The following is a 25,664-nucleotide window of genomic DNA, read 5'->3' as shown; positions in this document are numbered from 1 at the left end:
TTTATCAAAATTTTGTTGTGCGTAACTATAGTCGTATACGAATTTTCGTAGATAAAAAATGAAAACTTAGGTAACTTAAAATTAGCTTGGCTGCAATTATTAAAGAATGTCACATTCCATATTCCTATCAACTTTATCTATTATCTTAGCTTATTCATCATTTTATTTTAATGATTTTCAATCACATCTATAATGAAGCCACTATGCCTTCCAGGCGACAACCAAGGCATCAAGTTCCTTCGCCGCTTCAGGCAGCTGCTCAACCCGGCGCAGGTCTTCGAGCTGAGCGGTGCGGGGCCCCGCCTGGGGCTCCGGCTGTTCCGGCACTTCGCCCCGCTCCGGGTGCTCGTGTGCAGCGGGGACGGTTCCGTCGGATGGGTGCTGCAGGAGATCGACAAACTGGACATGCATGTATGTGAAAATGATGTGTATATTGTTCTAGCTGTAAGGGATGATTTGTCGAAAATTTTAATCTTGTCATGAACATTTTTAAAAAGTATTTTGGGGTAAAAAAGATTGTGGGGTAGTTTACTTGGTGATCACTTTTACGAAAATTTCTCATTTATAAAGCAAAACTGTAAAGCCCAATTTCAACTTCTCTTTCAGGAATTTATAATTAAATCGTCCGGTGCAAAAAGAATCCCCTATTGTAATACGTGTTCACGATAAATCAATTTTAAATTGTTGAATCAACGCAACGGTCCAGTAAGATCATCTAACTAGATGATATTATGATCTCTCTATCTCCTCTCGATCACAACGCGTCGAAATTACAATAAGAAACATGTATTTTCATTCCGAAATTATATTTATTTGCCATAATCTCGTTATATTTTCAATCATTGACGTTGCCCATACAGCGGCAAGTACAAACGGCCGTGCTACCGCTGGGCACGGGCAACGATCTAGCCCGCGTGCTCGGGTGGGGCGCGTCTTGCGACGATGCCGCCAACTTGCAAATGCTGCTTGAGCGGTACGAGCGAGCTTCCACTAAGATGCTGGACAGGTTGGTTGACTTAATAATGATTAAAATGGACTTGGTAACTGAATTGAGCGTACTAAATTCATTGTTAAATAAGAGAAGTTTCATATCACTCAAAAATTTTCAGGAATGACAAATATATAATTTAAAAATTGTAAATTTTTTAAGCTATTGCATAGCTTCTATCGCGGCCTTGAGCGCGGGAACCGAATCGAGAAATTCCGTAACGAAATACCTCACGCTCCCCACTCCGACGGGCTCGAAGGTGTGGCTTGAAGGCATGCTATGCAATAGCTTTACCGCGGCAGTCTCCGAGTGCCACACGTCTTTTTTTTTATTTTATTATTTTATTAATTAAAAAAAATGTATGCAGATGGTCGATAATGTCGTTCGAGCGTGCCGTGACGGCGCCGCCGCCGCCGCCCGTGCCGCCCGATCTGCTCGACGACACGCCGCTGCTGCGCAACCTGCAGGAGATCGTTCAGGTAAAGTACTGACTAGTAGAATTATATCACCTGTGGTACTGACCAGTTATTTATATGTGTATATATTATGTTAATCATAGAATTCACTTGATTGTATACAATTGTATACTATACAATTGTCACAAATACCGTTTCTATTGGGAGAAATTAATGCAGAGGCAAATGAGAAAATAGCACGAGAATGGACGTATAAATACCTTCATTATTTAAATAAAAATAATTTAAGTTTTATTTTTGAAAACGCCCGGGATCGAAATCCTCTAAAAGATTTGTATTAAATTTATAAATTTATTTTATCTCTGCAATCAATACCGTCCATCCCAAGAACTTATATGTTCTTACGTATGTCCTCTCAGACTTTGCATACTAACCAATAAATTTTACACCCTGTATAATCATATAATTACTCCAGGCGAGCGAGTCGGGCGAGACGTGTCGCGTAGCCCGCGCGTCGCTCCGCGCGGGGTGCGCGCGTCTCGCCACGGTGGGGGAGCGCGCGGGGGGCGGGGCAGCGCGCGCCGCGCACCGCCTGCGCCGCGCGCTGTCGCTGCTGCTGCACGCGCGCGCTCACATCGCGCACGACCACGCGCAGTGCGAGTGAGTTTTTGTTGTTATGTTGTAGTGGGGTTGTTGTAAGAGCACACCCGTATTAAATAAGGTCTATTCCATCTAGAACGGTATCCGCTACCGTTAGAAAGCAGTCGTATACGGAATGCCTTGATGTAATGTAATGTTTGCCTGGAAGAGATCGCTGCTTTAGCGATAAAGCCCCCTTTTTGCACGTGTTTATCTTGTATGTATTTTATTTCGTATTGTTTCCTTGTTTTGGTGCAAATAAAGTATTTTAATAAAATTAAAATTTTAATGTAATTCATTCATTCATTCATTCATTCATATAGGTAATCAGTAATGTGATGTTTTTTTTTGTCGATTATATGTGTTGTGCATTGTAACTGTGCAATACATGTTTCTTTTATCTGACTTTCATTTTTATATTAACTAAAAATGTTGGCATTTAATTTCAAATCAATAACAAGCATTATTTAGGTACCACAATATTATGGCAAATGAATAAATTTGAAACGTATTTTATAAAGGTCATGGGAAGCTTTAGACACAACGAGCGAAAGCGAACCAGAAGCTCCACCCGCTGCTGAAAAAGGCAGCATTGAAAAGACTGAAAAGGTGATTTATATGTTTTGCGTATTTTTGTGTAAATATGATTACGTTATTATAAATATGAGATGCGTAAAACTATGCTTATTAGTAACTCTAACCAAAAAAATTTTTTCATAAGAATGTAAAATCTAAATTTTTTAAATATGTATTAGCATTTTTTCGTTACATTGTATATAGTACATATTATAAACTTGTTTAATATATATTATAGATATTTCGTTTACTCAGTTTATTTTAATACCATTACTATGTCCACGACCGAAACTATAACTTACATATTGTACATTACTCATTAAACTGCATACAATGATCAACTCGTCAGTAACACAAAGCTGTGCTAACATATCATGTCCCGGTGTGTATCAACCAGGAGCAGTTGAACTGGGCGGCGCGTGGGTGCGCGCTCGCGGGCCGCGCGGACAGCGTGCGGCGCGCGCTTCGCTCGCTCGTGCGGACGCTTGCGATGCTTTATCCGCAGGTGGGTGGATGTAGGTGTAGTTGTAAATATGAAGACAGAGAATGGAAAAATGTACACGTAGAGGGACACGTAGAGCGTAGACACAGACCACTGTGACTGTATCTACGCTCTCGAACACATATAGAACGGCGGGCTAAGTAGGGTGAAAAAAAATATTTTTTCACATTAATGAAAATAATTTGAAAAGGAATCCCACATAAGTTTAGCGCTTTTGTTTCTCTTTCATCAGAATGCATTGATTGCAAGTCTATCTAATTAATAACGTAACTGCAAATACATTATAAAGCACTACATTATAACCAAGTACATAACTTTAAAAAAAACTTATTCTTCACCAGGATTCCAACGCAGAGCAAACATGCAAAGAGGTGGAGGATTCAGCGGATCAGAGCTCGGGGGGTGCGGGGGGAGCGAGCACAGGGGGTGCAGCGGGCGGGGGCGGTGCGGGGGGCGCGGGGGGAGAGGAGATGTCGGCGCTGCCAGTGCCGCGCGCTTTCGCAGACAGTCGCCGCTCGTCCGCCGCCAGCGCTATATCGGCGGCTTCCATGCAGCCGGAAAAGTTAGTGTAAAAATAAAAGCAGTATCAAAAATTTCGTTCCTTGTTAAGTTCTGGGCTAAAAAATAGATTTGGTTTACATGGGGAGAGCAAATAGTTCAGTCCGTTATTATTTAATTAACAAAAAACTATGAAAATTTAAAATGCAACATTTAAAAAAAATCTGTGTTTAGCTTTGCACTATTATGCCAGCTTTAAAATCATTAACGATTTAATGTTATTTTCCAGCATTCCAGATGTAGATGAAGACATAGCTAAGTTAATTAGTACTAATCCAGAACCAGCTTATAACTTGGAGGTGGAGAAACGGGACCGCAGCAAAACGAGTCCCGCGTCACCCCAAGATCGCCTTTCGCTTTCAAACTTATCTTCCTGTGATACTAGCTCTTGCAGAAATCTACTTAGGCCGGATGGAGATCGCGGAAGCACAACATATAATAGCAGTAGTCTTACAATACCTAACCTAGTCGTGTCAGACGATAGTGATAAGAGATCGTTAATACAGGGAGAAACTTATGAATCGGACCAATTGACTATTATAGACATCGACAAACCGTATACGGATGAAGTTCACTTTCACGAATTGAGCGAGAGAGCGGCGCCAACTAGTGGCGACTGCACACCTGAGAGGAAGCTTTCTAGTGTAGACTTGGAGATGGATGCAACCAGCTCTGAAGGGTCCAACATTAGCGATGATTTTAGTTTAATATCAGAAATTATCGACAGTAAGCCAGAAGATATAGAAGAAGGTGGGATCGGACATATTGATTCGCCAGAAGTATCAGAAACGACATATATGAATTCAGAAACTTTACATGGAGAGTCGATCATGGATGATATCAGTTCAATGCTAGGACAAGATGTACTCATGGCTATGATGGGCAAGAATGGAGAAAATGAAACATATACAGATGATACTACTTTATTCACATCAGACACAGTATCAGATATACCTATGGACAGTAGGAATCCGAGCATCGAGAAAACTTGTGAATCGAAACATAGATACATATCGAAAATTAAAAAGCCAATAGATGCAGATGTAGAAAAATTTGGATTTGAGAATAAAGTGTTTTACCTCGAAAATGCGGCTAAAGCAGAAGAACAAGTAAAATATTGCAGTTTAGCACAATTCGAAGAGGGCAGTGACATAGCTAGGAAGTCTTTTCGAAAGCACATGAGGAAGAGCGTAAAGAAACGCGTCGTAGATGAAAGTGGAGTAAAACACCTATTACCAAAGTCTACCACAGAAGAGGTGCTTAAACCCGAATCACCACAACCTCAAGATTCACCAAAACCCAAAAGTTTAGAGGTAAAAAATACTGAAAACAAAGGGATACCAGCATTTCCTCAAGTCAGTGTTGTAGTAGAACCTCCATCGCCGTCTCACAGTGAAGATAGAAAGAGTATAAGGAGTACAAGTCGAATGGCATCAGTATTGAGTGATATATTTGATCACGGAACAGACACTCTGAGCGTTCACTCGCCAGAACCAAGCATAATAAGCGCAAGGGAACGTCGTCAGTCCGATAACCCAAAGCTTCTAGGATCCGATTCGGAATATGGACAGTTTTTGAGTTGCTCGCCAGCTGCAACTAGACGTATATCTTGCGGGAGCCTCTTCAAACCTGGTGAACCAGATAAGTAAGTAATCTATAATTCTTTATTTACAAAAAAAATGATGTTATTAAGTATTTATTACTTTGATTTTGTTCTAAATAAGAACAATCATTTTGGTTTTACTATGCTAACAAAACCATGTTTTTTACCATTATTTGTTTATTAAAGTTTTATTTTTATTTAAAGCAGGCTTTCAACATCCGTATCATCAATATGGGGGGAGAGCGGCACATTCAGCGGTTGCCCAACAACCAAGTCAGATTCGAGCGAACGGGCTAGAAAACTGCCGATTATAAACCCACTAGTCCAGTTACCAGCTTGGCCACATGTCACTCAAGGGTTCATAAGCCAATGTCTTTTGGCAAATGCTGACGCTCTATGCGCTGCTGTCAGTCCTTTGATGGATCCTGATGAAACGCTGCTAGAAGGCTTTTATGAACGAGCAGTAATGAATAACTACTTTGGAATTGGTATCGATGCAAAGATCACGCTCGACTTTCATAATAAGAGAGAGGAACATCCGGAAAAGTGCAGGTCGCGGGCTAGAAACTATATGTGGTACGGTGTTTTGGGATCGAAGGAGTGGGTGAATAGAACTTATAGGTAAGAAATGTACTGTTATATTTTGTTCTCAGTAACTTAATAATTTTGTAAGGTAAACAATAAAAATATGTAGATCGTATTAAATAAGTAACCTTTTCTTTTTTTTTTTTCATTAAAACCACTATTCTTTTCAGACATTTGGGTCAGCGTGTTCAACTAGAGTGCGACGGACAACGCATACCACTCCCAGAGTTACAAGGCATCGTGGTGCTGAACATTCCCTCTTTCATGGGAGGAACTAATTTCTGGGGCGGCACGAGAGGCGATGACTTGTTCTTGGCGCCGTCTTTTGATGATCGTGTGCTTGAAGTAAGTATAATATGAATTATAGATCTATAATAATATCGACTTTATACTTAAAGTTCTAGAGCATCAAAAACATTTTCTGCCATTTCAATTGTAAGAAAGTTGTAAGAAAGTTGTACGGCTTTCAATGACTCGCGAAACTCGTGACAGCTTCCTAATCAAGATGTTCTATCAGCATCTTTTATATTATTATTTTTTTTCACGAAAAATAGTATGTCCAAAATTTTTTTCTGCATTTTAAACCATTTGTCACAATGTTCTATTATGTCTGTCGTTGTGTGCTTAATCTTTTACAATATCTGTTATAATTCCCCGTTCAAGAAAGCTTTCATAACATTGCCATCTCCAGGTGGTCGCAGTATTCGGTTCAGCACAAATGGCAGCTTCCCGCCTGATCAACCTGCAGAAGCACCGCATAGCGCAATGCCGCGCGGTGCAGATCAACATCCTCGGCGACGAGTGCGTGCCCGTGCAGGTGGACGGCGAGGCGTGGCTGCAGCCGCCCGGCTGTGTGCGGATCATACACAAGAATAGAGCGCAGATGCTGTGTCGCTCGAGGGCGTTGGAGACGAGCTTGCGGTGAGGCGGAATCTAAATTAATGGCTTTGTTAGTACAATATAAATAAATAAATAAATACAACTCAGCGTCATAGCGCGGATATAGGGCGGCGTTAGGTTAGCGTTCTGACGCGCGCTAAGAAGCCTTCTATTTGACAAATCTAATTTAATCCTATAATTATAATTAAAAAAATATTATCTATGTTTTCTTTCGTTTTTCTTCGTTTATTTGATCAAATTGAGTCATAGACCAAATGCACCATTTGGTTGGCGAGATTATAGAATCTCGTGTTCATCCTGACACACATTTTAGAGAATTTTTTGGTAGTAATAAACGCCACTACGTTTTCTACCGTTACTAGCTAAACTATAGCTCATTTTTATTTATATGACGTGTGTAGAGCATGGGATGAGAAGCAACAACAGAAGGCGGCAGCGGTGGGCGTTGCGCGCGCGCTGCCGCCCGCCGAAGCGGCACAGCTGCTCACGCTGCTCGATGACGTCAACACTATCGTTAAACATGTACGTATTTGATGTTGGGTCACAGAATAGTAACTATGTTGGGTGGTGTTTTGTGGGCGGGGGGGACGAATTTGTACTCTTTTACTTTTAACGTGACTATAAAAATAGTAACACGAAGTTTATTAGATAATCTTTTAGTATTTTCTTGTGTCGGATTTTACGCGAGTATTTAGAAATTTTAGGCTTAAACGGATTTTAAAGCGTAGTCACCGGGAGAGTGTTTCCAAGTGATCACGCTCGCTGCAAAGTTTGCGAAACGTCGGAATAATAATGTGATGAATAAATCACGTTTTAAATCCGTTAAAGTTCTAGAATTTAGATAATCTTTTACCTAATTTTTTGAACTTTAATTTCTAGATAATCTTCTTTTATTTTTTAAATTGATTAATAAATTCAACGGTATACATAATACAGGTGAAGCTAGCGTGCATATCGGATACCGGTTCCGGCGCGGGTCGTACGAGCGGTGCGCTCGCGACCGCGCGTCGCGTCGCGGCGCAAGCGGACGCGCTGCAGGACGCCGACGGGCGCCTGCTGCCCGCGCCGGACCTGCGCCGCCTGCTCGCCGCGCTGGTGAGACGCACACACATATATACATATGTAAATAGACGCACAAACACGCACACAGACGTAGATGATGCACGCACCAAGAAACAGGACGACTAGAACATACACAGAGTGAGAGACAGAATGATACACAAACAGATATAAAACAATACACATACGCTCAATGATTACATACTTTATGTCTGGCGTGTAATGATAACTTTCATACGAATTTGAATAAGAGTAAATTGTTTTTATAAAAGAGCTTAAAGTTAAAAAACTGTGTCTGTAATTAATATATATGTAAATTGTATGAATTACGTACACACAAGCCCAATTACGTGTAGGTACAAAAGATATTTTTTAATCTCAACCCATCTTCCACCCGATTGTCACGAATCTTTAAGATTATTTAAGAAATGGTAAGATACTCCTAAAAAAATCTTGACGATTCGTGCCAATAATAAACCAATATCTCATACACTATTCAGATCGAGAGCTGCCACGAGCTGCTGGAGAGCGGCGCGGTGGGCAGCGCGGCGGGCGGGCTGCGCGCGCAGCTCGCGCGCTGCACCACGAAAGATGGCCTCGCTTTTATCAATACGGAGGAGGTATGTTTGGTATTTTACAGCTAATTATTATGGGAAAGGGAACTTTAAAGCTAAGCTTTAGTCTCGTGCACAGGGTGATGATTTGTAGGCTTTAACTTTAAGACTGTTTGACGTGACAACGTCTTATAATTCGATAGCGCCGGCTGCACGCACGAAAAAACATGACTCGTGCGGCGTTACCTCGCTCTGAGGCGTTCCATGTAAGGCTTGAAGTGCAAGCGAGAGCGTGGAACGAGCGACAAAGAAGCACAATCGGCCTTAAGATGTTGTCACGTTCAACTACCGTCAGTAAACCGACTTTACAGACAACCAATTTTTTGCTAAGTAATGGGGATCTTTGGTAGGATGTCGTCATTCTTGGAAATAGAAAAATGTAAGAAATGTTTTTGTCCAGTCTTGCTTTCCACCATAATAGATTTAACCAGCATAATAGGTATGTGTAAATCTGTGTTATTATTGTGTGCTCGTTGAAATACCAGTTTTATCTTACACTTTTGTAATTTGAAACAGGAACTGTTCATGAATATAAAACTCTATACGAAATATTACATCAATTCTCAAATAGTTTCGAAATTTTGATACTATTCTCGAATCAGCATTCAGTATTGCTTTACGTAAATAGTGTATTAAATAGCTACATAATAAATTGGACACAAATAAATACTAATTTGGACAATAAATTATTTCCTTGTCACACACGAACATCCCCCACCCAGTCTCCAGAAATCATTCCGACACGGAAACTGTCTTTAGACGGTAGGATAGTTCTTACACTTTGATTTTTGAACACATTAAAAGCTACCCTCACTTATCGACTTTTTAGTTATTGTACTGCATGCAAAATAATATTTTGATTTCGTCATACCAGAATCTGTCTTTATATGCTAAACTCTACATTATTTTTGCAGTTTACATACACTTCAAAGCATCTAATTAGTATGGTACTTATTTTCAGTTTTTGGCTCTCCCAACAAATAAAAGAACACGCCTTAAACAACTTGTATATTAACCACATTTCAAGGAAATAATAATTTTGAATATTTTTGATACGAAGTTATTTTAATTTGAGTTATTTTTTATACGTTTTAGTTTTTTCATTCTTACAGTCCCTTAGCTGTAATTATACCACAAACACATCAATATACACACAAAATTCCCCAACACGTCCAACTATAGCGTAGCGTGACCCCGATACACGCCGGCCTGTGACCCCGCCATAACCTCACTTTCATCACCTAGGCACCGAAGAAAGGCTCCCGCTGGCTGCGGAGCCGGCGAAGCGTGTCCGAAGGCGGCGCAGCGTCGGCGCAGAGTGCGCAGGTGCGCTCGTGGGGCACCGGGGAGGTGCAAACGTGGCTAGAGACAATAGAGCTAGGTGAATACGCGGACGCGTTCGCGAAACACGACATCACCGGCCGGGAACTGTTGTCTCTGGCCAGGCGGGATCTACGCGATTTGGGCGTCACTAAAGTCGGACATGTTAAGAGGATCCTGCAAGCGGTGAAGGATCTCCAGTGACGACGCCGTGGCCGTTCAGAGGAGAACGGCCACCGGTGAATTGATGATGTACTAGCAACGGATGGTGGTCGAAATTCGATCACGTTGTAACTGTCACCTGCGTTCCGTTTCACGTATCGCTATGAAAATATCACATACATGATAGAAGTCTCCATTGGATGATATTTAACAGCTATATATACAGTCAATAACGTTTAAAGTCATCTTAGAAAACAGTATCATCGCGATGCGTGAATAGAACAATCTTAAATACGTACGAGAAGACCCACTGCGCATTAATATATAGATATACTTTTTGAAATGTCATTTTTTATTCTTCAATCCTACAACGTTGTGATTTAACTCTTAGATTATCGATTTTTAAGCTCAAAGTATTTTATTTCAAGATATTTCGTAGGTTAGGTGACTCTTGACTTGCCACTCGTATCCCGATTAGGCGTTATGTACCTAAAGACCAAATTATACCGTTCATATTGTTAATCTCTCTAATTATTGTAAGTGTCAGTTGATCATTCCTATTCGTTAGTCGATTGGTAATTGTATAAGTTTGGAACTCGTCGCGCTTTACTTCAAATGATTTGCCTTTCTTAAAAACATCGAAAATTTTATCCTAAATAGACCTCAGCACTCAACGAATACTCTTCGCTTACGAATTTTTCAATTTCTAGAGCTAGGACTCTATTTTTTTTAAGATCAATAATATCTTTGTATCTTGATGTTGTAACAAATTAAAAATGTAACGTACAACTCCGGAGAATCAATCAGATAAAGCAGATCGAATGAATTTTTCTCGAAAAAAGGGAACAGAAGGGCGAATTTAATAAAGAATTAATCAGAATGCTTATATTTGCTAACTATATATAATATCTACTTTACCCCTTTACTCATACAACAACGTCATAACATATATTTACAGCTAGAAATAACCGTGTGTTCACAATTTTTGAGTAATTACTGATCGTTATTTTTAAATTTCTTAAGAGAGAAATACAAGCGATTTCAATGCATTATACTTACTATTAATAATATGTAATTGTTCAAGGGAATCTTTCTTATATATAAAAATGAATCGCAAAATGTGTTGGTAAGCGCATAACTCGAGAACGGCCGAACCGATTTCGATAATTCTTTTTTTATTATATTCCTTGAAGTACGAGGATGGTTTTTATGTAGAGAAAATGTAAATATGTACCACGAGAGAAGCCGGGGCGGACCGCTGGTAAATATAATAAATTTACTTTTAAAATTTGTAACTTTAAAATGTTTAGTATTCATAAACGTTGTTAGACACATATTATATATTGTGTATAAGAACCTATCTTGTGTTAAAATAATGTGTTGTCTAGTATCAATTATTTGTACCTTAATATTTTCAAATAATATCTAAGTTTATTTATGGTATTATTTGACTTTTTCGAATATCTGTAATTACTCAAAAATAAAGCATAAACAGTTCATACAGGACTTTTTTAATGTTTCAAATAATATGTATAGTATTTATTGTATTTACAAATTAAAAAATGTACTTCTAAATGTTAACTGTGAAACCGATTTTCCAATGCATGCTTACACAAATTAATAATTGTAATAGATATAATACAATAGCGTTAATTATTTTAATAATTAGGCTACAATAACTGTTTAATTGCAATCTCATTTCGTCAAATAGCAATAAATCTTTTTAAAAGTAATTTTTGACGAATTCTCTGCATGCGCAATAAAATAAATTTTAAAAATTTTAATTACTTATTTGAATGTTTAAATTTAACAATAGTAGATTTAATAACAAATTCTTGTTTTTGATTTATCTAATAATTTAAGAAAAATTAAAACTGCAATATGATCTTTGTGATAAAATAACCTTCTAAATTCTAATCATTATATTTTGTAAATCTCGGTAATATAAAAGTAATAAAAAAAGGTCAGTTTACTCCTAAGCTACGGTAACATTTTATTGTATCAAACAGCATAATATTAAAAAAGAACACTAGACCATAAATCACTCTATAATATCTATTATTATTGTAGAATATTTTGACTCTATGGACCTGATTTAGTTTATTATGAAATATTTTTGGTTGCAACTTGCAACCAATAGATATTATTTACTCACAAAGATCATAATGTTGGGACAATCCAATATAGACTAAAGGAAACGTAGTTAAATATTAAAAGTAGTCATAGATTATATAGACAGATATTCAAATTGTTTAGTAGTAGGATTCTATGCGCAATAGTACGTTCAATTTTATTATTAGATAGTTTACTGTAGGTGTCTTATTCTTGATTCTAAATAAAAACAAGCAATCCCAACATCTTATGTCTACGTGACAATTAATATAATAAATAAATATAAACTCTCTTTTAACATAAAATGTGATCTCTCGTTTTTTAATATGTAGTTTTATGGTGATCGTGTTGGATCTAGCAGTTTCTGATGTTTATCCAAATGAAAGACTATTTCAATCTTTTATTGTGTAATCTCTTACTTCATTTATATACCTAAAAGTATCTTTTGTTCTTGTATTTTATATGTAATCTGTTTAAATCCACTGCGATCGCCCCCTAAAGGATCTGCCTTATAGGTGTTTTTATAAATATACCTTTGAGGAGTTATTTCTACTTATACTCGAGACGAATGTACGAGAATCGTATGTCTATACTTATATTTATATAGCATTTATATTAGCCTTACAAACTTAACATAACCTAGTCCTTTACTCCGCCGCCAAACGCGGCAATGCCTTAGAACATTTAGTACTTATATTCGAATGATGAATTACTATCTAACATTCTAGAAAAAACATAATCTTCGTGAATTGATAGGTAATAAATTAAATATATCGATCTTTTTAATACTTATCCTTTTTGTGTGTGAATCATTTGAATTGATTTTTTAATTAAGTAATTTGTTTTGTCTATGGTGATAGAATGTGAAGAGACGTCGTGAATGTAAATTATTAATCGTTTTATTATAATGTTTAAGGTATATTACCTTTAAAATATATTGTCATCGCATAATTTAAAATAAAATTGTTATACTTTAATTTATCTAAACATTTGAATAAATTCAATAACAAACTTTATGTATCCAAACAAGTCTATCCCATTTTTATTTTTCACTCTATAATTACTTAAATAGTTGACGTGTAATTGAAACATTTTCAATAATTTTAAATATTTTATAAAATATTCATATCAATACGTTATTTAGGTAGGTGTTGTATTCTTTATCAGTGTCTTATTCAAATGTTTTTCATTTTATAAAATTGGGAAGTACCTAAAGGAAATATTTCACTGATCGAGCCACCTATGATAATGTTATATTATATGACAAAAGATGACAATGTTACACGATTGTGACTATTCTCTTTTATTTTTCACCATACATAAAAAGCCCGCTATTTTTTTTGACAGACTGATATGCGTGAAACGTCATTTGAACAGAATAACTAATACTTATATGGAATACCATAGACAATGAAATATTTCCTTTTCTTTTCATTAAAGCGCGTCACACACGGTGAAGATTTTATCTTAAGATACTGTTATATTTTATATTACAGTATCTTAACGCATCCGGTATCAGCGTTCGGACCATCATTTTTCTTTTTGTCATTGCGTACCACCCACCCCTGTAGAACCGCCATCCTGTTACAAATGACGCGAAATTTTGTGGGTCATTTGTAACAGGATGGCGGTTCTACAGGAGTCTTAGTACGCAATGACAAAAAGAAAAATGATGGTCCGAACGCTGATACCGGATGCGTTAAGATACTGTAATATAAAATATAACAGTATCTTAAGATAAAATCTTCACCGTGTGTGACGCGCTTAAATCTATACACTGTATGTTTAATGTTAATGTATATTTAAATCTCATGTACTTTCACTAATGTAAAGACTGATTGTGGTAATTATTTATTTTCGTGCTATTAACGTGTGTTATATAATTTTATTAATCTATTTTTAATTAAGTGCACATGATTGTATTGTTTTGTTATTGTTTCACAATTTTGGTGTTAATTTGCTCAATATTATTTATAAATTTAAGTTTTAATGGTTTCTTTAGGTTAAGTATTTTTTGTAAATGTTCACTGCAAAAAAAGAAAGCACTGTGTCGATCGCTATATATTTTTTTTCTTTATTTCGTCGCATCCCTTAAAGTATTTCTTTAGGATTATTAAGTATGTAATAATTATAAGTGTGGAGTAAAAATACGCTTCGATATTTAAGTCAATAATTAATAATTAAAATCAAATTGTTCAAGATTTTAACTTGTCTCATCATTTTACTAAGTTTTTGTGAATAAACCGTAATGTTTATAGGTGTATTGTTTAATATTACCAGTCTGTCCATGTATTATAAAACTGAAATAATCATGTCAAGCTACTCTGTCGATTTGGATGTAATTTCGAATAAATAAAACTTAAAAAAAAATTACATCACGTTACATGTAAAAACTATTTGAAATAATACCAACATTTAAAAGACAAGTGAACAAGATTAGATACAGGTTAAATATCTCGGAGCAATTAACAAGCCTGGAGAAGTAACAATTAATTGAACGTTTCTTATATAGTGGCTCTCTTTTATTCAATACCCTAATTAATGCGATAGAAAGAGACAACACACTGTTATCTGCTTGGCATTCAAATCCACATGTAGCCACTTTTTGTTCTAAAAAGGTAGTGCTTGCCTTTACTTTATCGAATACTAAAATATCGATAAATAAAAAAATTAAGTTATAAAATTGCTTGAAGATAATTTAAGATTCGTTTAATTTTGAATTATGGATAGGTAATTTCAAATTTTAAGATTCGTTTGATTTGGAATTATTCATTTACGATGCGTATTGACTGCCTTGCATTGTATGGTAGTGGTATTTATAAAAAAATATTATTAGGTATTTCGGTTTAGGTTGTTTTTATGGTTTCGTAAAAAGGTACGTATTTTTTCCTGTTTTCATAGATTCATTCATAGAATTATACGGAACCCTTCGTGCGCGAATCTGACTTCCACCTAGTTGATCTTTTTACAAATCAATAGTCGTATCCTACTAATATTATAAAAGCAAAAATATATAAGAATGGACATATTTTGATACTCTTTCACGTAAAAACTACTGAATGAGTTTTTATGGAACTTTACAATTATATAGTTTAAACATCAGAATAACATATAAGCTACAATTTACCACAGGAAAATAACTCATTCCCACAGGAAAAAATTGGTACACAAGTTTAAAATAAATTGCTTCAAATAAAAAAAAAATAAACATTTATTTTTTTAACAACATTTTATTTCGATACTTAATTACCAAATTACAATATTTATTATTTAAAATAGATGCCACCTTAAACTTGTGGCACAGCATCTCTGCAAAGCACTTTACTTTTCTTCCCGTCTGATTCGAAATGATTTGAATAAGGCCGAGAATGTTTTGAAGGCTTCCAATTTTTCCTGTGCTATAGCTTTAACTCAAACATCTTTTAATTATTGTTCTCAAGCCGGAAACCTGCAAATAACAATAAAATCCATACTTAAATACCTTTTTTTTCTCCTAACCTAAAGCAGTCATTATCAATGAAGTACTTCGTTCCTACTCAAGTATCGATAATTGCACAACACTATGGAAGTTATATTTTGCATTTTTTCTAAAAACTAAGCTGATTATGATTTCATTTCAATGATTACGGTTAGATAAAACATAGATGATTAAGAAAATAAGGTAAATTAACTTATTTATCATACAATTAACAAAAAAATTGATCAAAACACTAACCTGTGAAATGACAAATTTCTATCTTCGTCCGATTTCACATTACTACGGCTTTTACAGCCGTAAGCAACACAAGCCATGTTATCTTTAGTCAATTGTCTTTTCATAAAATAACAAATTAAACTAAAACACTCGTTTTTCACTTCAAAAATAATAATTAAAATCACCATGCGTCCGTGACCAGACTGGTCACTGAAACAAATTGACATGGGCACATGTCATTTCAAACTGTCGAACTGACATATATCTGTCCTCTTTTTTCGCATGACATTTTGCCATAAGCCAAAAAGGCCAAGCTAGTGCTATATTGTTCAATTAATTGTTACTTCTCCAGGCTTGATAATTGCTCCGAGTTAAATATCGATACCCAAAACCATAGACAAAATTCTGTGAAAGCATTTACTTTTAATAAACAATACACCTATAACGATTTTTTAATAATTTTTCTACTTATCTTTACTGTTTGTGTGCGTGCGAACTTGTTGATATTAAATTTTGAATCAGATTATCGTGTATTTTCTCTAATTTATATTTGGGAATTCAATAAATTATACTGTTACTCATTGCTTTGATTTTTATTTATCCTAAAATATCCTTACGCTTCACTACATAGTATAAAACAAAGTCGCTTTCTCTGTCCCTATTTCCCTATGTCCCTTTGTATGCTTAAATCTTTAAAACTACGCATCGGATTTTGATGCGGTTTTTTTTAATAGATTGATTCAAGAGGAAGGTTTTAGTATTTAATTTATTAGGTTTTAGACAAAGCGGGCGAAGCCGCGGGCGAGCTAGTATATTATAAAGCTGAAGAGTTTATTTTTATGTGGATAAACATGCTGGTCTAAGGAACTACTGATTTGTATTGAGAAATTAGTTTTGTCTTGAATATTCGAGCTATCAGTGAACTCATGTCGAATAAAAATATTAAAAGATGCATTAGTCAACAATCTGAAATAACACCTAATATGGATACAGAATAAAACAAAGATTATCTCATAACTGCCTTTATTCTTTCTAACGACTGTCGTTTACCCAACAACTGCATCATTTCCGCTACACCCGGTCCCTCGCTCAGCCCGCTCAATACCGATCTCAGCATTTTCATTAACGCGGGGAACTTAATGCCATTCACCGTAGAAAATTCCCGTAAATTCCCCTTTATTGAAGTTTCATCAAAGTTTTGCAAATCCTCCAAATTCTGTATTAATTTATGAAATAATTGTGTGTCTATTTCTGTTTTATTTTGCGGAAGAATCCATAGAAATGCGAATTTGTTTGATACCAAATCTTCTATTCTTGTTATCCTGGATGTGGCCCACAACAAAACTGTCCTTATATGGTCCTCTGTTATATTTAAATTCTGGTCATAGAACTTTTCTTTTATAAGCATTTGTAATCTTTCCACTAAGTCTTTAGTAAGGTTTTCGTCATTTAAGCGACGTTTTATTTCCAATCTATTGCATTCTTCGAGTAGATCTGGGTTTAAGCGACTTGGGTGAGACGATATTTTTTCCGTCTGGAACTGTTCATAAAAATGTGTAAATTATTTTTTTGGTAAAACGCATTTTGAAATTTAATATATACTCTAAAATCTAAATTATTCTAAAATATATTACATAAATATCTAAAAGATTCGTGTTCAACAAAACATTGACGCACTTAACTATGACTAGTAATCGCCCAATAAAATGTCAAGAAATGTCTGAGCCGAGTTGCTTAAGACATTCATTGAAATGAACACCTTATTTTGTGGCAGTAACGATCAATATCTATTACCTATCCCTAATTAGAAAACTCTGCCTGCATGCGTAAGCAGACTTTTGCTTTGGACAATTTTAGAGCGTGATTGTAAGTCACGTTATTTAATTTTCGTCAATGCTATTAAATATATTTTTGTCTTTAAAACTTAACAAATTACAATTTGAAATAACTTTATTAATACTTACTTCAGCAGCTAATTCATCTATAGTTTTCAGCCTCACTCCTTCCCCGGGCACATGGTCAAACCCACCGCCCGACAATGTTATGTAGTTTACTAGAGCAAGAGGATATATCCCTGAAACAAATACATCTTTTTATTTTTTTCTTGATACTCAACAAATTACAATCCCTACTTATTACAAATGCATGTCTGTAATCTGTTAAGCTTTCAAGTTTTATTTCATCGAGACAAATAGTGAGAGACAATAAAGAATATAATCTGTATTATAGACAATAGTACTCACTATTTGGCTCGATGAAATAAAACTGTAAAAAAATTGTAGTCTGTCTGTCTGTAACTGTAAAAGAAAGGTAGTAAAAATATTAATGAAATGAATGTATTATGTATAAAAAAAGGAAATGTATCTCACCTAAAGAATAAATTGCATGCATTAAGGAAAAAACTTATTACCTTTCTTCTTATAATCCTCTACTCTTACATCACTCTGTCGTTTACTAAGTTTGGTTCCATCCGCATTTACAATGAGCGGTAAGTGACCAAATTGTGGCGGAGTCCAACCGAATGCTCTGTGTTAAAACATTTTCTGTTTAATTGTATTTCGATGGTAAAATAATTTCTTATAAAAAATCTTTCTGGAGTTCAGAATCTTAATTCGTAATCTGAATTCAGAAAGCACAGAAATTAAATGAAGCAATTTCACTGCTGATTCCTAATTTTTCAGACGGAATTTAGTCAGTCGAGCGATCTTAAATACGGGTCTGAAAATTTCAGATTCTAAATTCAGAGCACATGTACTCCATACATTTCTAAAGAGCAAACACCGGTTATGAGATTATGAATCGTCTTAGTTGTGCTGCAAAATGAAGTGTATTTCCTTATCATTTTAATTAATTTTATACTTTCTGATGCACACTTCCGAAATAATCAGATGCTGAATTAAGAATCTGAATTCAGATAGGCTTTAAAGTGAGGTCAGCCTAATCTGTCTTTTACATGATCATTTGCTACCGAATGGATTTGAATAAATTTGAATAAATACAAGCTTGGAAAAAATGGAACGGCATAATATTATTATATGTTCATTTGTCTTCTAAAATCATGTAAATTTCAAGTGACATAATGTTAAAAAAATGTAAGCAACCTCATTCATAGATTATAAGTTAATTTTCTACTTATTTAAAAATTTAATAATATATATATATATAATAATATTATAATCATTATATTTAATTAATAATCTTACCTATAAATCAACAAATGCTTGGTCGTCGATATCTGCCACTCAACCCCTCGCAGCACATGCGTGATACCCATTAAGTGATCGTCAACAACATTAGCGAAGTGGTACGTTGGGAAGCCATCGCTCTTCATCAGAACTGGGTCACCTTCGTTCATGGAGACGTCGTACGCTATACCACCGAACACCATATCTTCGAAAGCTTGGCAATCAGATGTTAGCTGGTTTAAAAAATATGAAACATGTTTAGAGAAAGAAAAAAATTGAGGCAGGAGTTCGTCTTTTTGCGAAACCAGGGCAACGCCTAGCCTCTCAGCCATGTGTTCACAGTTTTGATCAGAAATAAAGGTTAAAATAAAGAAGTGATAATAACAATGTCTTTTAATTTATACCTTTCCTTGTCCTTACTTCCCTACATTTTATTGCAAAAGCATAACCATATAATTCATTTAACATTAGATAACATACACACAGCAACTAGGGATATTTTTTATTGTACATATATCTAAAAGTAATGAAGCTCCTTATCATCAAAATTTCCACCTTGGTGAGAAAAAATTAACGTGTTCAGTGTAAATAAAAAAAAACATGAAATGTTTTTATTTTGTATAAAAGTAAACGTTATTTAATACAAAATAAATGATTTATAATTCTTCCATTTGCAATATAACAAAATTCTTCAAAGATTTTAAGATATTTGTACAATACAAAATATCCCTAGACTTTGTGTATGTGTGTATAAGCTTGTGTTATTCTGGTACATAAACTGCATATATGTATTATCAAAATACATTCAGTGGTTTTCCCACAAAAGAGTGATAAACATACATACATCCTCAAACACATTTATATTATTAGTATGATAACAGACCTTAAATCTAATACAATAAGGAGTTCCAGCTCGCATCTTCTCTTTTATAACATCATCAGAAAGACTCCTACACTTATTATCATATTTAGGGATTCGCTGATGCCTTATAGCATCTCTTTTTAATATATTTAATCTGCGTTCAGTACAAAAGCATTTGTATGCTGAACCATTTTCTAATAGTTTATTGATGTATTCCCTGCAAGTGTAAATCACAGTGTTTAGTAATTTTAAGACTCCAGAATACCAGAACACACAATATACAAATATGAATTGTAGAATCAGAATAAAAATTACTCTAATACAATTATTAATTTTAATAACATAATACTAGCAAGTTTATCGACATCTATTTAAGCTTCGAAGGTGCATTAACTTTACATCTACTCTTAAAAATAAAGAAATCTATGCATTTACAAAATTTTGAACAGCCTGTATTAAAGTTACGAAAATATCAATACCTTACTTACTGATATATATGTAAGCGCTCACTTTGTACATAGGGCCCATATTTACCACCCCTGTTCGGTCCTTCATTACATTCGATGCCTGACCAGTCTAGGTCATCTATAAGTGCCTGTATCGACCCCTCGACTTTACGACTCTGGTCAGTATCTTCTATTCGCAGTATAAATACCCCACCTCGAGATTTAGCAAACAAATAATTGTACAAAGCTGTCCTTAAACCACCTAAATGTAAATAACCAGTGGGACTAGGAGCAAATCTAACTCTCGGCACTTCAGTTGCGAGGCTCCGTAATAACTTGTTTTTCGATGTAAAAATCACTCGTCTGTATAGATAAGACCACATATTTCAACTGTATATCCTACTTAGATACATACACACTTAATACACCTATTTATTTATAATTTAAATAAAATATAATCCAAAACAAATGGATAACCTTTACAAACGCGATTTAAATTTTTCATCATTTGTCACTGTCAAAATCAGCTGTTCTAATTATTAGAGCAGAACATTAAATTTAATTTACGATAATTATTCATTTAAAAATGATAGTAGTCATACAATTTCAACTCGTATGTTTAAATTTCTGTTATAGTTTTGCTATTTAAATATTATAAAATAATAAGTAATTATTTTATACATATAAGTTCAAAAGCCATAGCTTATGGTCACCATTTGTAAATTAAAAATATTAAAAAGAGTCTATGGTTGTTATTTCGTTTAGTTCCGATGTCGAAACAATAGCGAATTTGGTGAAAGTTTTAGACAATAATAAAAAAAGTTTTGCAAAAATGGTTTGTAAACATATTTTATGAATGAATTATCATATTATTTTCAATGCTCAGCATATAACTTTTCCAATAAGCAAATTTTATTTGACAGCTAAGCATAAAACTAAGGTTATGACATTACTGCGTTTTCTTTTCAGAATAAATTAAAATCATCACAGAGAGATAAAGTGAAAAAATTTGTCGCTTTCACGCAAACAACGGAGAGTACGGCAATATTTTGCCTTTCGCAAAATGATTGGAAATTGGACTTGGCTAGTGACAATTATTTTCAAAATCCAGATGCGTACTACAAAGACTCTTCAAAAGCGTTAGTGGATAGGAAAAAAGTTGATCAGTTATTCAATAAGTACAGAGACCAGCAAGAGAACGATAAAATTACTGTTGACGGTGTTATGAAGTTCCTAGAAGACCTAAATTTAAGTCCTGAGTCAATTTTAATCCTAATTATAGCTTGGAAGTGTAAAGCTGCTGTGCAATGCGAGTTCACGAAAGAGGAATTCACAACAGGGCTTATAGAACTCAGTGTTGATAGTATAGATAAATTAAAAGCAAAATTACCGACACTGGAAACAGAAATAAAAGACCCAAATAAATTTAAAGATTTCTATCACTTTACTTTCAACTATGCAAAAAATCCGGGTCAAAAAGGATTGGAATTAGACATGGCGATAGCTTATTGGAATATTGTGCTCCGTGGGAGATTTAAGTTCCTTGACGCGTGGTGTAAATTTCTCACGGTATGTATGTTTTTAATTTATATATTTACTAGAGACTTATCAAAGAGGGAGGATTAACCTACTATAAATGTATATCATAAACTCAAAAGATACGGACGACTTGCAAATATGATATTGAATGAATATAAACATTCAGATAATGTGGGAATTTATGTGTAGGTAAAGATTGTGCATTATTGTTTGAATTTCCTCTTGAATTATCTTGTATTTGCTCTATTACCTATACCATATTTATTCATAAAAATATCATATCCATACTAATATTATAAATGCGAAAGTATCTGTCTGTCTGTCTGTTACTCAATCACGCCTGAACTACTGAACCAATTTGCATGAAATTTGGTATAGATATATTTTGATACCCGAGAAAGGACATAGGCTAGGTTTTATCCCGGAAATCCTACGGGAACGGGTTTTTCTCTGAAAACGCGGGCGAAGCCGCGGGCGGAAAGCTAGTAAATATATAAAATCAATAGAATTTGATGAAATCATTCAATATCTGACTAATATCTATTACATTAGTCATATACAATTTTTTTGAAAAACTAGTACCTATAATATGACAAACAAATATAAAAAAGATGTGTGGCACTCGGGGACTGCCGCGGTAAAGCTATTGCATGCTATGCCTTCAAGCCACACCTCCATGTCCGTCGGAGTGGGGAGTGTGAGGTTTTTTTTTAGTTACGGAATTTCTCGATTCAGTCCCCGCGCTCAAGGCCCGCGATAGAATCTATGCAATAGCTTAATATTTAATTTTAATGTAAATTAAACAGGAATCAGGTAGTAATATATTTAAAACAAACAGCCAGTATACAAATAAAAAGAGAAATCTATCAAAACTTTAAATGGTGCTAATTTTTACTGACATCATATGAAATTTCTGTGAATACAATGAGTCATACATGCAACTGTAAAAATATAAAAAGGAAAGATTCAATTGGAAGAAATGAGTTTTTATGATTCAACTCTGAAACTATGTACTTATCCAATGTTCAAAATTATTTCACTGTATGTAAGCTACATCTTTACCACACAACAAAGTACATAAAAAAGTAAACTTGTGTACATAATCTCCTTTTCCGGCAAATTAAAACATATTGTTAAATATCAAATTTGTTTCATAACTCTTCAAGTATGTTGTCAGTAAGAAATCAATTGATGAATAAAATTTGGTGCAATGTTTTATCACAGTATTACAATAATATTATTTCCTACAGTAAGGAAACGCCTTTGATGTCGCGCGATGCCGCCGCCAGCGTAGGTACTTACGCTGCCACACGAAAATACGCTAGGGTTGCAACAAATGGGAAATAAAACAATTGTGATTATTAATATTATGATGAAATCATTTATTCATATGTACATTCAAAAGAATTGCGATTATTAAATCTGATGTAATTATTTGTTCATAAATATATAATTACAGATATTGCACTGCTAAATATTATTTACGTGGACACTTTATTTTTGGATGTTCTTAATTGTATATTATACCATTTAACTAAGTAATGCATTCGCATTGGGATGTACAATCTGATTAGAAAATAATGAGGACAACATATACATAGCTTTGATTTTAATTCAACAGATACAATTAATACAATCTTTCTGAAATATTGTTTCCTTCTGGGATTTCAATGTAGATCCGTAAACGGAACAGTTTTTGCGCGCCATAATAGAATATGTAAGTACCTATGTATAATAAAATTATTTCACAAAAAATACGACTGCGTCATCCTTTCGCGATAGTTAATGCAAACTCAGCGTGATTGCATTACGCGACCCGCGTCGCCCGACCCCCCGCCAGTTCCCCTCCGTTTCTCTGCACAAGTACATTCGTCGCCATACTGTAGGAAATATGGTAATACTGTGGTTTTATCTTATGTTACATATTTTAAAAATCACTAAAAACAGAAATTCAGGTAGAAATTTCAGCAAGTAATTCAGGTAAAATCAGGTAGAATTTTGAAATATGACAATTCAGGTAGTATTTTTTCACTCAATACACTTTTACTTACCATAAAAGATATCTAAATGTGACTGGTATCCTTAACTCCATATAACCATATTATAAAATAGACCGTATGCACTAAGCACTTTTCCCAACTTCTAATAATTTCTGAATTACATATTTTAATGATTGTTGAGTATATAGTTTTGTTCAACAGAAACAAAAGATTGTTTCTGTTGAACAAAACATGAATTACTGTTTTCTTAACAACAGTATATTTTCAATCTGCATGGGTATGCCGTATGGATTATTAATTTAGAAACCCCAATGATCCAATGCTCCAAACATCTAAAAACTATTTTTATATTTTCAGGAGCATCATAAAAGATCTATACCAAAAGACACCTGGAACTTACTATTAGATTTTGCGACACAAATAGACGATGGAATGAGCAATTATGATGCAGAAGGAGCCTGGCCGGTCCTCATTGATGACTTCGTAGAGTGGTGTCAAAAGAATGAACTAACCGCGGATGGGGTCAAAGCTTTAGAGCCTGCGTCCGGCTAGCTGATACTTTACCGACGGCAGAACGAAGCAACGACACACATTACGAAAACTAGAAGAAGCTTAGTCAGGCGTTTCGGTTCATACATTTGTTCGCTATTGTCATGCTTCGTTCTGTACAGTCTCGAGCTATGCACGGTCGAATGGATCGCAATCATCATCGTTTTCGACTTATGTAGCTGACCGTGTAACGATGCTTCCTCTAGCACGAGTTCACAAGAGTGTACATAGCCTCCAACTTTCGTCCGTTAGACAATTGACTAGATCCGATAAATCAGTTCAAATACTTAGCTTGAAGTTTTCGTTTTTCAATTTATAGTAGGTGATTTTTCGAATTGTTCAAAAGATTTTAATCTCGTTACTGATAGTGTAACTAATCTGTGAAGATTTTAAATTAAGATGTAAATATGTATATATATAATAATGATATTAATTTTTCTTTTTTATTACAATTAAAGTTTAGTATTTCCTTCACTTTTTTATTTAACAGTCGGGAGAGTAATGTTACATGCCTAATTTTTTTAATTTGTTGTGATTTCAATTATTTTTAATGCATAATTTAATTGTCCAAATAGAAATATATTTTTATAACCTGCTTATATTCAGTGCAATGATAACTTTGTCTTTGTATTAATAACTTGGTAAAAATTCTAAATGACATTTAATAATAATAATTGTTAAAATTCATGAGCCTTGTTTTATTCTAAATATTCATAAAATAATGTTACAATATTAAACAATAGCGACATTTTGTACTAAATTACTGTTTGCTGATTTTTTGAAGTGTTAATTTTAAAATGTTAACATTACTATAATGTTAGGGGAATCAGCTTTTAGAGTAATATCGAGTTTGGTACTTAGTTAAATGTACAAAAGATAAAATTGATGTATGGAGTATTAATTGAAATAAATTGTTAAATAAAAGACTGGTTGCTTTTTATTTTTATATGGGGAGGGGAGTGAGAAGTTATAATCGGCTTTAATCCTTATGTACTTACAAATAAATATGATTTTTTTTTTAATTTTTTAGGCCCCTCCTATAACACGTGTAATTTTTTGTACCAAATACCTATTCTTTTTTTTAATATTAAAAAAAATCGATTAGAGTTGCTATAAACAGTTTCCTACGAATGTACAGTGGGCTGCTGTAACGGTTAAGGTACCTACGGCAGGCACTTGGTGACCCGTCTTAAATAACCATCTGTAGGAACTCGAATAAAACTCCTGCTTTTAAATTACCTACTAAATCTCCTAATAATGATTTGTGTGTCACAGTGTCTGAAAAAATGTTTACATGAAAAATTTTAATTCGATTTGATTCGCTGTAATGGCTATAAACGAACCATATCATTGAT

General features: G+C 34.5%; 3 protein-coding genes across 3 annotated transcripts in view; 2 read left to right on the top strand and 1 right to left on the bottom strand.

Moving 5' to 3' along the window:
• The window catches only part of LOC149909984 (diacylglycerol kinase eta), a 128,122-nt gene extending 118,064 nt beyond the window's left edge, over positions 1–10,058 (top strand). The window contains exons 8-22 of the mRNA XM_090120213.1: positions 215–411; positions 861–1,006; positions 1,356–1,467; positions 1,880–2,064; positions 2,565–2,652; positions 3,017–3,124; positions 3,463–3,683; positions 3,909–5,324; positions 5,487–5,903; positions 6,038–6,212; positions 6,559–6,788; positions 7,169–7,289; positions 7,704–7,862; positions 8,327–8,446; positions 9,686–10,058. Coding sequence (XP_089976339.1) covers positions 215–411; positions 861–1,006; positions 1,356–1,467; positions 1,880–2,064; positions 2,565–2,652; positions 3,017–3,124; positions 3,463–3,683; positions 3,909–5,324; positions 5,487–5,903; positions 6,038–6,212; positions 6,559–6,788; positions 7,169–7,289; positions 7,704–7,862; positions 8,327–8,446; positions 9,686–9,964 — 3,974 coding nt within the window. The 3' untranslated portion in view covers positions 9,965–10,058. The remainder of the gene's footprint in view (positions 1–214; positions 412–860; positions 1,007–1,355; positions 1,468–1,879; positions 2,065–2,564; positions 2,653–3,016; positions 3,125–3,462; positions 3,684–3,908; positions 5,325–5,486; positions 5,904–6,037; positions 6,213–6,558; positions 6,789–7,168; positions 7,290–7,703; positions 7,863–8,326; positions 8,447–9,685) is intronic.
• Positions 10,059–16,734: 6,676 nt separating this feature from the next.
• GluRS-m (putative glutamate--tRNA ligase, mitochondrial) lies at positions 16,735–20,718 on the bottom strand. The gene is made up of 6 exons (XM_090118452.1): positions 20,264–20,718; positions 19,797–19,992; positions 18,932–19,146; positions 18,139–18,254; positions 17,693–17,802; positions 16,735–17,268 (listed from the first exon to the last, which is right to left on the bottom strand). The coding sequence occupies exons 1-6, from the start codon at positions 20,602–20,604 to the stop codon at positions 16,735–16,737; spliced, it is 1,512 nt and encodes a 503-aa protein (XP_089974578.1). The 5' UTR covers positions 20,605–20,718.
• Positions 20,719–20,946: 228 nt separating this feature from the next.
• SCCRO (defective in cullin neddylation 1 domain containing SCCRO) lies at positions 20,947–25,235 on the top strand. The gene is made up of 3 exons (XM_090120094.1): positions 20,947–21,056; positions 21,191–21,790; positions 24,118–25,235. The coding sequence occupies exons 1-3, from the start codon at positions 20,967–20,969 to the stop codon at positions 24,310–24,312; spliced, it is 885 nt and encodes a 294-aa protein (XP_089976220.1). The 5' UTR covers positions 20,947–20,966; the 3' UTR covers positions 24,313–25,235.
• Positions 25,236–25,664: the final 429 nt, after the last annotated feature.

The sequence above is a fragment of the Colias eurytheme genome, chromosome 3 (genome assembly GCF_061535395.1).
Source record: "Colias eurytheme isolate Ceu_HAF_F1 chromosome 3, ilColEury1 Martin Lab GWU primary, whole genome shotgun sequence".
NCBI classification, from domain to species: Eukaryota; Metazoa; Arthropoda; class Insecta; order Lepidoptera; family Pieridae; genus Colias; species Colias eurytheme.
This window is presented reverse-complemented; position numbering and strand designations above follow the sequence as displayed.

What these genes read in the sequence shown, in the direction of transcription:
- SCCRO (XM_090120094.1), top strand. Translation starts at nt 20,967, where the DNA reads ATGGTTGTTATTTCGTTTAGTTCCGATGTCGAAACAATAGCGAATTTG. An exon ending in AAAAAAGTTTTGCAAAAATG is followed by an intron (nt 21,057 to 21,190) that starts GTTTGTAAACAT and finishes TTTTCTTTTCAG; the next exon opens with AATAAATTAAAATCATCACA. An exon ending in CGTGGTGTAAATTTCTCACG is followed by an intron (nt 21,791 to 24,117) that starts GTATGTATGTTT and finishes TTATATTTTCAG; the next exon opens with GAGCATCATAAAAGATCTAT.
- GluRS-m (XM_090118452.1), bottom strand. Translation starts at nt 20,604, where the DNA reads ATGTGGTCTTATCTATACAGACGAGTGATTTTTACATCGAAAAACAAG. An exon ending in AGAGGATTATAAGAAGAAAG is followed by an intron (nt 17,803 to 18,138) that starts GTAATAAGTTTT and finishes TATTTGTTTCAG; the next exon opens with GGATATATCCTCTTGCTCTA. An exon ending in TAGATGAATTAGCTGCTGAA is followed by an intron (nt 17,269 to 17,692) that starts GTAAGTATTAAT and finishes TTTTATGAACAG; the next exon opens with TTCCAGACGGAAAAAATATC.